Source organism: Desmodus rotundus, chromosome 2 (assembly GCF_022682495.2).
Source record: "Desmodus rotundus isolate HL8 chromosome 2, HLdesRot8A.1, whole genome shotgun sequence".
Taxonomy (NCBI): domain Eukaryota; kingdom Metazoa; phylum Chordata; class Mammalia; order Chiroptera; family Phyllostomidae; genus Desmodus; species Desmodus rotundus.
Genome location: NC_071388.1, coordinates 162667839 through 162682769, shown reverse-complemented (window position 1 = coordinate 162682769; position 14931 = coordinate 162667839). Strand labels below are relative to the sequence as shown.

The 14931-nt window shown below is 33.6% G+C and overlaps 1 protein-coding gene across 2 annotated transcripts in view; it reads right to left on the bottom strand.

The window, feature by feature from the left end:
* Positions 1 to 9059: 9059 nt before the first annotated feature.
* Positions 9060 to 14931, bottom strand: part of MTX2 (metaxin 2) — a 60873-nt gene continuing 55001 nt past the window's right edge. For both annotated transcript variants that reach the window (XM_045196268.2, XM_024561472.4), the window contains one exon: positions 9060 to 9527. In XM_045196268.2, coding sequence (XP_045052203.1) covers positions 9344 to 9527 — 184 coding nt within the window. In that variant the 3' untranslated portion in view covers positions 9060 to 9343. The remainder of the gene's footprint in view (positions 9528 to 14931) is intronic.

The window sequence follows — 14931 nt, the reverse complement described above, 5'->3', positions numbered from 1 at the left end:
GTTTTATTTAATACAATCTGATCAGTAGGTAGGTGAGGATAAAGTGAATACTATACATCTTTAGTGTTCAAATAGGACATGAGTAAATCAAATAAACTATGCTTCAGAACTTTATAAAAATTAGTTATGATATAAACATATGTATTTAGGCTTCTAGCAAATAAGTATATCAATTAACTGGAACTGGAACTCTTCATTCTAATTATAACTGATTTTAATAAAAATAATCCTGAAGCATTACAATATTCTAGAATACCTTTCTAATTCATTCTGAGACATTAAAATTATGCCTGATGCAATTCCACCATTAATTACATTCTACTGCATTTTAATTATTGAAAAACTGATAACCCATATAATAAGAAATACTATAACTTACTATAATAAAGTTACTATAACATTTATGAAAAATTTTTCAAATTAGAATTTAGTATGATAGATGTGGCATTTTTAATCAATGAATTTTCTGTCAACAGTGTGTTTCTTGATTTTTATAATTTTAAAAAGTATATTGTCAAATTATCCTTTTAAAAAGTATATTTATACTTGTCCAAACCTATGGAATGTGCAACACCAAGAGTGAACCATAATGTAAACTACGGACCCTGACATACAAGGACTGAGAGGATGTCCCAAACAAGGCACGAAAACTCCAATCAAAAAGGAAAAGGCTGATCATCACTCTGCCTACATAAAAATCACAAACTTATATATATTAGAACACACCATAAAGGAAGTGAACACAAACCTTAAACTAAGAGATATTTGTAATACTTATAACCAAGTAGACATTAATATCTATAATATAAATAGAATTCCCACAAATCACTAAAAATAGTCAACACCCTGATAAAAAATAGGCAAAGCCACTATTAATAGTCATTTCACGAAAAAAGGAAAAAGGAAATGGCCAATAAACATATGTGTGTGTGTGTGTGTGTGTGTATACACACACACACATACATACATAGTTCAGCTCACTAGTCATCTGGAAAATGCAAATTAAAACCACATTGAAAAAAAATTTGTCAAATAATTCCAAATATTGGCAAAGAGGTGCATAAGCATAAGTGTGTAAACTGGCACATGCATCTGGGAAAACAATTTGGAGTTACCTAGTAAAGTTAAATACACACCAACGTGAAAAACCCTCAGTTACATTCCTACACTGACACCCTGGAAACATTTTTGCACATTTGTACGAGGAGATATAAACAGGACTGTTCATAAGCAGCACTTTTTATAACAGCAAAACTCCGGACACAACCGTAATGTTCACTGACTAGAGAACAGAGCAATAGTGTTGTGTTTGCATGTAGAAGAATACTCTGTAATAGTGGAAATAACCACTGCGAGGTGCAACAAAACAAATAGGTGAAATTCAAAAATGTGATACTGTGTGAAAGAAGCAAAACAGAAGAATACACATGGTATGATTCCATTTACATAAATATCAAAACCAACGTTCTATTTTCTTTTTTAACCTAGGTGTGGATATGACCTACATAAATTTAAAAAAGAAAATGTATATTACATCTTAAAAAGCAGACTTACATGAACTTAGTGCAACATTTATTAAACAAACAAAGCATACTTTTTAAACATGGAAGTACAGACAGCCAGGAGTGGTTCACAGGTACATGTTCTTTTTATTGTCTCTTCTATGTTTGAAACTTTTCATCGTGAAACCTGTTCAAAAATTCAGCACTTTTAATTCTAAATGAACACTTGTCTCAAGAAGATAAAGCAACCTAGCTTTCCAGATTTCCCACTTTAAAATGTAGAAGGCTGAACTGCCAGTGGGAGATTCAAAGCGTGATTTGACTGGAGGGAGAGGGTCCATTTTGACACAGGTGGGCCACAGAGCAGGACCGTGGGCATTCTCTGAGACCTGCAGCCACGCCAGCTGACAGATGCAAGGAACTGAATAGTGCCAGCAACCTCAATGATCCTGGAAGCAGATTCTTTTCTCCAGACAAGAACTCAGCATAGCTGGCACTTAGATTTCAACCCTAAAAAACCCTGAAAAGAGGAATCAGCTATGCCAGGCTACTTACCCACAGAACTAAAAGATAATAAATGGGTGTTGTTTCAAGTCACTAAATAATAGTGATAGAGATAACAATAATAAAATGTAGAAAGCTGAAAAGAGTATTATTGATTCCACTCTTGCAATAATAATAAACACCAGACAATTTGCAAATTCACCCGTTTTCGAACCCAGGGGATAAGATAACAGGGCCAACTAACCCAAAGCCTGAGAGAAAGAACATGAGCACTTATTTACCTAAAACAGATACTAAACGACAATGCTAAGAAGAACCTGGCTAAAATTTTTAATTGTTAAAAGCTGAGTGTGGACTAACCAAAAGACTACTAAAACCCTGGGGGCCACAGACAAAAAGAATTTACACTCGCTCATAGGTTCTTCTCCAAGGACAGGAAGTTCACGAAAAAACAAAATACAACAAAACAAAACTGGAGACTGAGTGTCTTGTGTGGTCTCCTGGAGAAGAGCATCATTGGAAGAGACACTGGGCCCCACCTGATTCCTCCTCCCCCCGCTCTCACAGGCCACAGAGGCACCAAAGCCCTTTGACTTGTACCTCTACCCACACATTAAAATTAACTCAGTGTGTGTTATGCGCTTAAATGATAGAAGAGCTAAAACAGTGACACTTCTAAAAGAAAACATGGAAAATCTTTAGAATTTCAGATTAGGCAAAGATTTGATATAATAAAATCATAATACATAAAAGAAAGGCTTGATAAACTGGACTTCAAAATTGAAAATTTCTGCTCTTCAAAAGACATCACAGAGAAAATTAAAAGATAAGCCATAAACTGGAAATAAAGTAGTATCAATTATTTGAACATAAGCTCTGATTAAAGATACATATATTGTAAACTCTGGGTAACCACTATAAAAATTTTTAAAGGAATAAATAATAAACCAACAGTAGAGATAAAATGGCCTCATTTAAAAACCTCAATTGATCCAAAAGAAGGAAGAAAGAACAAGCAGACCTTGCCAGGTGTCTCAGTTGGTTAGAGCATCATCCTGTGACCAAAAGGTAGCAAGTTCAATTCCTGGTCAGGGCACGTGCCTAGGCTGCAGGTTCGATCCCCAGGTGGGGCACGTATGGAAGTCAACCAATGGATGTTTCTCTCTAACATTGATGTTTCTTTCCTTTTTCTCTCTCTTCCTCCGTCCCCTCTCTCTAAAATCAGTTTTAAAAAAATCCTTGGGTGAGGATAAAAAACGAACAAACAAACCTAAAATAATTAGAATAGAAAATACCTGGAAAAATATTTTAATCCAACTCTATCAATAATTACATTAAGTAAAAATATACTAAGCACACCAATTAAAAGGCAGAAATTGTCAGGAAATCCAAGATGCAACTCCAAGCTGCTTATAAGAAAAACATGTTAAATATAAGGATACAAGTAGGCTAAAAATAAAATGATTAAAATACACAGACCTTGCAAATACTAATCCAAAGAAAGCTGAAGCAGTTCTATCAGTAAATAATTAAATTAACTGAAATGACTAAATTAATATAACTTCAGAGCAAGACACATTACCAGAAATAAAGGATAGTACATGTCAATAAAGAGATCAACTTTCCAAGAAGAAATTATATTCCTGAATATATACACCTAACAAAAGATCTTCAAAATGCATGAATCCAATTGTTAGAAAGAAAGGGGGAAAAAGCCACAATTCAACACTCCTTTCTTAGCAATGCAGAACACTTCTCTCTTAGTAGTGAAGAAAAAGTAGGCAGAAAATTAGTAAGAATATAGAAAACCAGAACACTATCAACCAATTAGACCAACTTAACATTTATAGGGTACTCCACCCAATAATAGCAAAATACAAAACTCTTTTCAATTGCATGTGGAATGTTCATCAAGATAAACCATATTCTGGACCATAATGCAAACTTTAACAAATTTAAAAGAACTGAAACATAAAGTATGTTCTAGAAATAAAAGCAAACTAGAAGTCATTAATAGAGTATCTTAGAAACTCTCAAATACTTTCAAATTTAAAAATATACTTATAGATCTCTAAAATATATAAAGAACTCACATGATTCCACATCAGGAAGACAAACAATCCAATTTTAAAAAATGGGCAAATGACCGGAACAGACACTTTTCCAAGAAGGACATACAGAGGGGAGCCGTAGACATATGAAAGGATGCTCAGCATCACTAGCCATCAGAGAGATGCAAATTAAAACCACAATGAGATACCACTTCACTGTGGTCAGAACGGCCATCATAAACAAATCAACAAACAACAAGTGCTGGCGAGGAGGTGGAGAAAAGGGAATCCTAGTGTACTGTTGGTGGGAATGCAGACTGGTGCAGCCACTGTGGAAAACTGTAGAATTTCCTCCAAAAACTAAAAATGGAACTGCTTTTTGATCCAGTGATTCCACTGCAGGGCTTATACCCTTAGAATCCTGAATCACCAATGCAAAAGAACGTATGCACCCCAATGTTCATAGCATTATTTATAATAGCCAAGTGCTAGAAACAGCGTAAGTGCCCATCAGTAAATGAATGGATCAAAAAACTATGGTACATTTACATGATGGAATACTACCCAGCAGAAAGAAAGAAGGAGCTCCTACCCTTTGCGACAGCATGGATGGAACTAGACAGTATTACGCTAAGTGAAATAAGCCAGGCAGTGAAAGACAAATACCATATGATCTCACCTACAAGTGAAACCTAATCAACAAAACAAACGAGCAAAATAGAACCAGAGACATCGAAATAAGGAACAAACTGACAGTGATCAAAGAGGAAAGGGGACAAGGATAACGGGAAAGAAAGGGATGGTGCAAATCAAGGAACATGTATTAAGGATCTATGGGCAGGGACAATGGGATGGGGACTGACTGTGTGAAGGGGTTGTGGGAAGTGGAATAACTGTAATTGAACAATAAAAAATTAAAAAAATACACTTATAAATAACCCAGGGGTCAAAGAAATCACAATGGAATTAGAAAATATTTTGAACCAAATGAAAATAAAAGCACATCTCAAAATTCCCTCCAAGCAGTGTTTAGAGGAGAATTTAGAGTATTAAATCTTATATTAGGAAAAAAAATTTCAAATCAGTCTAAGCTTCCTCATTAACTAACTATAAAATCATGAGCAAGTTAAACCCAGAGCAAGTAAAAAGAGGGAGATAATGATAAGAGCAAAGAATAAACTGAGAACAATACAGAGAAAAATCAATGAAACCAAAAGTTAGATTCTTGGAAAAATAACAAAATTGATAAACTTCTAACTAGACTGACCAAGACAAAGAGAAGACAAAAATTACAAATGTGAAGAAGGAGAGGGAGGTTACCAACAGAAAACCTCCAGGCCTCGATAGCTGCATTGGTAAACTGTACCAAACATTCAAGGAAGGAGTAATACCAAATCTAAGCTTATCCAGAATATAGAGGAGGAAGGAGTGCTTCTTGGCTCATTCAGTGAGGACAGCATTAACCTGAAAACAAAACCAAGTAAAAGCATTACAGGAAAACTAGGGACCAATATCCATACAACGATCCTTGACAAAATACGAAGAGAAATCAAATCTGACAATATATTCAAAAGATAATACATCGTGACCATATGATGTTTATCCCAGAACACTAAGGGCTGATTCAGTGTTTGAAAATCAATTCAAGGAAGTCATCGTTCCTACAAACTAAAGAAAAAAAAATCATTTCAATAGATAAAGAAGAACCTCTCCTAAAGTACACCATTCAGTCATGATTTAAACACACACATACACACACTTAGCAAACCAGAAATAGAAAGGAACTTTCTCAACCTGATCAAGGTCACCTAGAAAAACCTACAATCATACTTAATGGTGAAAGACTGAATACTTCCCCCCTAAGATCACAAATAAGGCAAAGGTGTCTATTCTCACCGCCACTGTTCGACACTATACAGGACATCCTTGTCAGTGTGATAAAGCAAACCTAACAAAACCTATAAGCAAAAGGCATATTGGTTAGAATTTTAAAAAAACCTACTTTCACAGAAAACAGAATTGTCTAGGAAAACCTTAGAGGATCTACTATAGAGTCTTATCACAAATTCAATTACCATAATTTGGTAAAAATGTAAAAGAATCAAAAATAGAAACCTGATACATATTTAGGAACTTAAAATTAACTACGGAAATATTTCTAGTGTATCAGTCTAGTTATAATCAACTTCTTAGTATTTTTTAAGAAAATAAAATTTATAAATAATAAGCAACTAGTTGTAATACTTTAAGAAATCAAAATAAGTTCAGTTATTTTACCTTCTTAAATTTTACTTTAGAAGTGTAGTATATCTTGAAATATCTCAATGTACAGCCACATTTTACCCATTCTCATTACATAACAATCATACAGATAAGTTAGAAAAATACTACTCCTTATCTGTTCATCCAAAAAGTATCAAGACATTATTAGTAAATCTCTCAAATTGACATTTCATAATTTCTACTTTTCCTGGACTGAGGGTACCTAATACAGTATCTACTTGTCTAATATATAAACTAATATATGAACTAATACAGTATCAACTTGTCCAATATATAAACCAATTAAAGAGTAACAAGCTGGACTTCTAAGGGACTTCATAGCAGACAGTTACATTAAACTCAATAGCACACAACATTCAAAAGTCATCAAATGACACTGTAGACTGTACCTGTCTTGATTTAAGTTTCTCACTACTTAAGATTTAAATTTAATTTAAATAAGGGATCATCACACTTAAATTAAAATTCAGTAAACACACCCTGACTGGTGTGGCTCAGTGGAGTGAGTGCTGGCCTGCAAACTAAAGGGCCGCCAGTTCTACACCCAGTCAGGACACATGCCTGGGTTGAGAGCCAGGTCCCCAGTAGGGGACACGTGAGGGATAACCACACATTGATGTTTCTCTTTCCTTCTCCCTTTCACTCTCTAAAAATAAATAAATAAAGTCTTTAAAAAAATTTCAGTATACTCACAACAAGACATTTAACTCTTTGGTCAGCATTCTATAGCTTTTCAGCTATAAGCATTCTATAGCTTTTTAGCTACTGTCACTTGACTTCACAAACCAAAATTTAAAAGATAAAAAGCAGGTGACGAAATACCATAATGAGATGTCATGGTTTCTATTTTTTAATGCATCGTTTTGCTGGTCGTTCATTCACACAACAGGAGAGAAACTAGACCTGTCTGCGAGAGATCCATAGACAAACAGTCTTAAATAACAATCACTGTCTCCCAATGTTCCTCATATTAAAGTAAGAATATAGCCTGTTGTAATAATTAAGATTAAAGTATCACAGACCACGTTGTAATGTCTTTGAATCCAAAACACACAAGAAAAAAGGCTAGATTTTACTTGTTCAATTAATGAGTATTATGGTAAAATATTTTTTAAAAAGCATCATTAAGTACAAAAAATATATACAAAAAAATCTGTGATAAAAGTTGTGCAAAACACAGGTAGTTTGAGATTTTTATTTTAATAATAATAATACATGTTATAAAATTAGCTCAGGAATTCTATAATAAATAAAAACTATAGTCCAAAGAGAGTACCCATAGTTTATGTGGGATCTAGACTAAGAATAATATAAAACGTCCCTTTTATGGTATAATTTATAATCTTAATAAAAGTAAAATGTTCCTTAAAAGCCAAACAGGTGCCAGACTGCCTGGGTTTGAATACCAACTCTACCACTTACAACTCTATGAACTTGGGCAAGGTATTACCCTTTCTGTCTCCATTTCCTCTTCTGTGAACTGGGGATAAAAACTTTTGCATTGTTTTGTAAGGATCAAATGAGTTAAAATGCTTGGTACCTAGAAAGAAAATATAGAAGTACTATTATTCTAGACATTTTCAAGAAATGATTTTTACATCTGACTCTTTATAGAATCATTGGTTTTACATAAAATATGAGAAAATTTGAAAGAGATGCAACATATAATTCTTAGCGTTTATATATAAACTCTTATTGATACTTCTGTGAAAGCTATCTTCTCTTCCCCAAAAAAGGAATAAAACAGCATTATTAAAATACTCTTGCCTCAGGGACTGGAAAGAAGTATTCAAAGTCATGAAAGGCAAGGACATACATCCAAGACTACTCTATCCAGCAAAGCTATCATTTAAAATGGAAGGGCAGATGAAGTGCTTCCCAGATAAAGTCAAGTTAAAGGAGTTCATCATCACCAAGGCTTTATTATATGAAATGTTAAAGGGACTTATCTAAGAAAAAGAAGATCAAAAATATGAACAGTAAAATGATTTATAAACTCACAAATATCAACAACTGAACCTAAAAAAAAAACAAAAACAAAAACTAAGCAAACAACTAGAACAGGAACAGAATCACAGAAATGGAGATCACATGTAGGGTTATCAGTGGGGAAGGGGGGGGAAGAGAATGGGGAAAAAGGTACACGGAATAAGTAGCATAAATAGTAGGTACAAAATAGACAGGGGGAGGTTAACAATAGTATAAGAAATGCAGAAGCCAAAGAACTTATATATGTATGACCCATGGACATGAACTAAGGGGGGTGAGAGGGAATGCTGGTGGGAGGAGGGGTGCAGGGCAGAGAGGAATACAGTGGGGGAAATGGAACAACCATACTAATATAATCAATAAAATATATTTAAAAAATAAATAAAATAGTCTTGTCTCAAAACAAAAAGTTTCAAAGAATAAGGTCTTTGAAACTTTCCCTCTGATGTAATGTTTTTAAATTCAATCAAGTTTAGCTATGAAGAATGCTCTTAAGTCATCATCTGTTCCAAGATTTAATCACCTTGTAATCATTTTTGTCACTTTGTAATCACATTTTCCAAGAGCATATGTGTTAAGACCATTTTTCCTACGACCAGGTTTACCATGTATCTAGCAAAGTGACCTTGGGAGTAGGAACAAAAATTAGTTGCCTTAGAAAAGACACTGTCCATTCCATGTATAAAGCCAGAGAGTGGCTTTCAGAAAGATCAAGTAAATATACCAGCCATACAGTTGTTAAGGTTTTATTTTTATATGCATACAAGTTTCAAGAAAACAAAAATTTCAAGATACAGAATTTAACATATCAAATGAAATCATTCAGAATTACTTCAGTGTGCACATAAACAACAGTATAAAGTACAAGTACAAGATACACCATATAACTTTTTTTTTGAGGTTTTGAAAAGCAGTGTTTTGGTTTTAAAATTCTGATACCATTATTATGTCATTCAAGTAACACATATTTCAAAAGTTAAATTTTTTATAATATAACTAAATTAACACATAACTCTAAGACAATCTGATAGATGAGCTGCCTTTACCACGATCTTCAAAAAAGTGCTGTTCAATTCTTCTACAAAAAGCAAGAAGGTTGCTATAGTTTTTCACCTTCTCAGAAAGTTCATCATTGGTCAGCTGCGTGGTCAGAATAGTGTACAGATGGCCAAATACCAGTGCATCGAGTTCGGTAGGCCTAGAACCAAGGTAGAAATGACAGTAACGTAAATAGGGCACAGCTTGTATGGTGGGATCTCTACCATTTTTAACAACATTTTACTCATCGATTTGAAAGAAAAAAATCACAGAAAGAAATAAATCCCACCCCAATTTGATAGAGTTTATTGTTTTAACTTAGAGTTTTTAATAAGATTTGAAAAAAGTATTTTAAACTATTAATTGCAGGTTATGTGACTTGCTTTTTGAAGTAGTAGTATTATCTAAATATCTTAAAATAATATTGGTATAATTGATCATATTCATTTTATTCATTAATTTGTTCACTAAATAAATATAGGAGGTCTCCAATGTGCCGGAAACTGTGCCAGATGCTAGATATAAAAACACGATATTCTCAGACGTTGACACAAAACATAAACTAACACAACACAACTTAGTAAGTGCTTTAATCGACGCATAACCAAAATGTTATCAAAGCACAGAGGATTTTACTGTGGTGCTGGGACAACACAATTATACCTGATTGTGCAATCATATATTAACAACATGATTCCATTTGAATTTGACCTCTTTTAGAGTAACTTAGCTTTCTAAGACACATAACCATGAAGATGGCTTCAAAAAAACTTGTCTAGAATTTTTCCCTCTAATTATGTATTACTAACAAAAAAGTGAATTTGTCTATGTCACTACTAATGATCTATAAATGGGGCATCACCAATCTATAGTACATTAAAATAATTGCTAGTACAATATTACAAAAAGGAGAAAGTATCTCATAATTATGAACTAATCACTGCTGTTAGGCCCGTGGTGATAAGCTTTTAAGAAAACATGTCTTAGCCCACATGAATGAAAATACATCACAGTAATCTTGTTTGGCAGGACGAATCTGGGATCTGTCGAGTCCAGGTGTGAATCCTACTGCTGCCACTTACTAGCTATGTGGCCCTGATCACTACTGATGAATAAACGCATGCAGTTCCACGGCTTTAAATACCTCTTCACCCACTAATTCCCAAATATTTATCTCTAGTCCTAGGCTTTCCCCTAAACTCCAGAATCGTACAGTAACAAATCAGTAAAAGGTGATGTACTTCTTATACCACAATGTAACTGTGTTCATTTAACTATCCCCACCCCCATTATACTCCAAGCTATTTGAAGGTAACACTGCACATATCTTTAAATTCCCAGTTCTTAGCAAAATATCTAAGGAACTGAATCTGTATTTGCTGAATAAATAAATGAAACAAAAGAAAGCATCTTGCCTAAGGTATGTAGAATACTTAATTTTTCAATAACACTCACATTTTTCAAAGCCTTGTCTTTCTTTTGATATATTTATGAAGTTTTTATCAAAGTCAGAAATACGGTCTATGGCCATGTTTAAGAGGGCAGACAATAGGATAGTTTAAAAAAAATCACAAGTGTCCTTGGACTTAACAGCACCCGGACCCTATCACTAAACTATCAATAACAAATGGATCCCTGAAAAGAACCAAGGATGTAGAAGGTGGATAAATGCAGAGCTGAGGCACTTTGTGAGAAGTAATATAAACACCAACTCTACCATATCCCTGAACAAATTTCTTAAAAGATAAATCTTATCTCACCAATGCAGAATTTATTTTCCTAATCCCTTTTTTAGGGTTAAGTACCCTTTGCTTCTTATACTAAAGGTCAACATATTCTAAGATGCAGCTTCCAACAGTGCAGATGGACATCCTTTATCAGAAAGTGAAGGCTCTGAATGTGTTCACGTATAAATGTACCTTTAACCTAGAGTGATCTAGAAGTGCCCCTGAAGTGGTCATAATGTCATCAGCTGCAAATATACATCCACATAACTCAAAAGGTGCTGAATTGCGTACAGAAAACAAGCATACAAAACTGATCTAAAGTTACATAAAGGTAGTAGCTTTGCGGCCAGTTATTTCAGAACATCTAACAGGAAGCAGAATATAATATACAAAGTCAAACAAAACACACACACAAATTTTAATGCATATTTGTTTTCATCCTTACAAATCTCAGCTACTTATATATATTGACTCTGACATTTATATAAGTTACCAATTACCTCAAGTCTTTCTTATAGTAGTGGTGACCACAACTATATACTATTGCTAAAACTCACAGACCTATACACATTAAAGTGTCAATTCTACTATATGTAAATCAGACTATAACAAACCTGACTTAAAAAAAGCAATAAACTCAGAAAAATATTTGCAACTGATGTGAAACAAGCACAAAAAAACCACATTTGATCCAATATTTCTACTGAATTGTTTAATAAAGCCAAGATCTTTAAGTACTTCCCATTTTAAATACCTTTCCTATACCCCCTGGAGAGAAAACATAACACTTCCGCCCTTCGGCTTGCTACGTAGCTGGCGGATTATGACTTGGATATTGATAGCAACTCTCCCCCTAAGACTTTTAACATCTTTCATATATATTATTGCATTTATCTTTGTAGACTTTAAAAACATTTTTTTTTCTTTTACTGATTCTAGAGAGAGGGGGATGGAGGGAGGAAGAGAGGGAAAGCAACACTGACGAGAGAGAGGAGTATCAGTTGCCTCTTTCACTTGCTGGGACAGGGCACTGAACCGGCAGCCCAGGCATGTGCTCTGGCCAGACACCGAACCAGCGACTTTTTGTATGCCCCACCAGCTGAGCCACACGAGCCAGGGCTCCTTGCAGACTTTTTATTAGATAAACATTCTGGGGTGACAGATATGTTTTTAAAGTCCAAAGCAATCTGCTGCCTTCTTATCCTGCATTATCATTCTTTCCACATTTTTGTTCATTATCTATTCTTTCATGTGATTATTAAAATAAAAACAATATTGTAAAATGTGAACGTTTTCCTAACCTTTCCCATTAAAAATCTCTTCGCATTCATTTTTTTTGCTTTGTGTATTATGATCCCATATTTTTTTCTTTCTTTCTGGTATCTTTCACAGTCTAGTTTCAAAAATATTAATTTTGTCCGACTGTTCCCTAATCTTTTTTTCAATTACACTACTAACTTGTTGTGTCTTCATATTACTAGAAATAATATACATATCCTTTATTTTCATCCTGGCTACCAATCTTTAGGAATGTCATTCAAGTTTGTAAATCTAGCCCCTTACCATCAAAGTTTTCCTTATTTTGCCTTTGGATATTTTTTAACTATTTCCCATTGATTTTCTTAATTGCTAATTTCTTAATTGAATAAACCTCAATAAAATCCTATTCCTCCCTGAAATTTTTCATCTTCAATATACTTTCCCATCTATATATGAAGGTATATTTTCAAACTTTACCACTTATTTAATGGTTACTAGCAGTATTTTTTAACTCCTTTTCTAATTTCTCATTCAACTTAACCTAGTTTTAATCAAGGTTTGAGCTTCTTCTAGGTAACAGGTTTTGTTTGGAAAACACAGACATACAAGAAGCTCATAAATGCTTTAGAATTCTGTAACTCTTTCTATTATAATTATATTTAGAAAATATATTTTTTCTATTATTTCTTCCCCTTTATTAAAAAGGTCACACAAAAATACCACTTTAAGAAAAGTTTTATTTTTTCATTCCAACTCTATAATTGAAGGGAAAAAATGACCTAGTAGTCTTTGTGTAGGTGTCTTACTAGATATCACATATCAGCAAGATAGCACAGTACACATTTTGCTTTTGTTGCATTTCTGAAATATGATTTAATACTTAAAAGCTACCAATACTATATATTTTGAAGGAAACAAAGGCCAAATATTCTAGTATCTACCTTTTATTATTTCTAGTGTTTTTCAAATTCATTTTTCTTTTAGCGTTCCACCATTTAGCGCTGTCCTCTTTTCCCAATTACTGTTCTTGCTACGAGATGTCCCTCAACCACCCTTTCCCTTCCTCTCATCAAGTAAAGCTGAGGGGCTTCTTTCATGAGCGCTCTCGACATCCCCCGTAGGGAGAGAAGCTAGGAGAAAAACGGATTCTAGTTTAAGAGGGCAAAGGGAGGACACACAGGAAAGTGAAGTAACCTGCCATAGTTTGGTACATGTTAGAGCCAAGAACAGAATTCAGGGCCTCTGACTTGGAATCCAAAACTATCTATCTTGACTTCAGCCAGTGCTCTTTTCACTGAGGTGTAACATCTCACAAAATAAACACTCCTGCCACAGATAAAAGAATGAGAAAAATTTTGCCACAATAAAGTGAAATTACAAAGTTACTTTTTCCTAAATAAAGTTTACTTGCATGCTAATATTGATTAACAATTGGGTAAAATTAAAAACAATCTATTCCATTCATTAGTTGTAACTTTAGGAAAACTGTTTATTTAGGTTTCATATAAGATAAAATTACTTCCAAAAACCTACATCTTAGTATCAATTAAACAGTTCCTTAATAGGGAATTTTAGTTTTGCAACTGTTCTAGATTTTTAATTTTTCATTACATGTTTAAATATAATTGTGTCCTTATGAAGAAAAAAATATTTTAATATTTCCACTAAATCACATGTCAAATGTTACTTTGACACTGAGTTTAAATAAGAAAAATAAGTTTGACCTATTCTGCTGGCTTCCCATGAAGGCAGAGTGTATAACAAAACTAACTCCTAACACTGAATGATGCACTTCAAACAATAAAACACAACATTTCTGAGCTTTTCAACTCCCAGAGCTTTTAAACTCTATGACCTGTCTTGAGAGATCAACAGGCTCCAATTTTATTTTCATATCAGTTACATATAGCATAGACTACTATAACTTACATATTCCAACCTATCAGTCATTTTTGCTACAAATGTTAATCTTACTACAAAATGATGCTGGATATGGTTAGAAGATGAATGCCTATAAAGATATATAATAAATAATAGCAAATAAAGCTTTATAAAAATTATCAATTTAAAAAGCAAAAATATTTTATTAAAAAGCAAAGAAACAGGTTAGAATTTCTAAGCAAACCACAGAGATTAAATGCTAATTTAAGCCTATCCTACACTGGATCACAGGATAGCTGATTTTGATACACTAAAATTATAACTTTAAAATAAAAAAATTCATCCTTTGCCTATATTATTCCTTTCCAGATTACCAAAAAATTAAAATGTCTTAGTGAAACATAAATTAACCTATGTACATAAATGTTTAATCTATATCCTTTGTATTCATTTCTGTACTTTACAAATGTTTTCACTAACTTTTAAAAGATAAGCTCATGATAATGCTTGTCCATCCAACGCTATTTTTCATTGTTTGGTTGTGTTTGCTTTTCTAGTCCCCAGGGCGTCCCCTCCCCATACAGACAAGTGTAGTTACACTTCACATTCTAATCGTACTTTGCAAGTTTAGAATCCTGTTAATTAAGGTGTCATACTTCCCTAGGAAGCACCTTGAACTACCTCTAGGAGAATCTC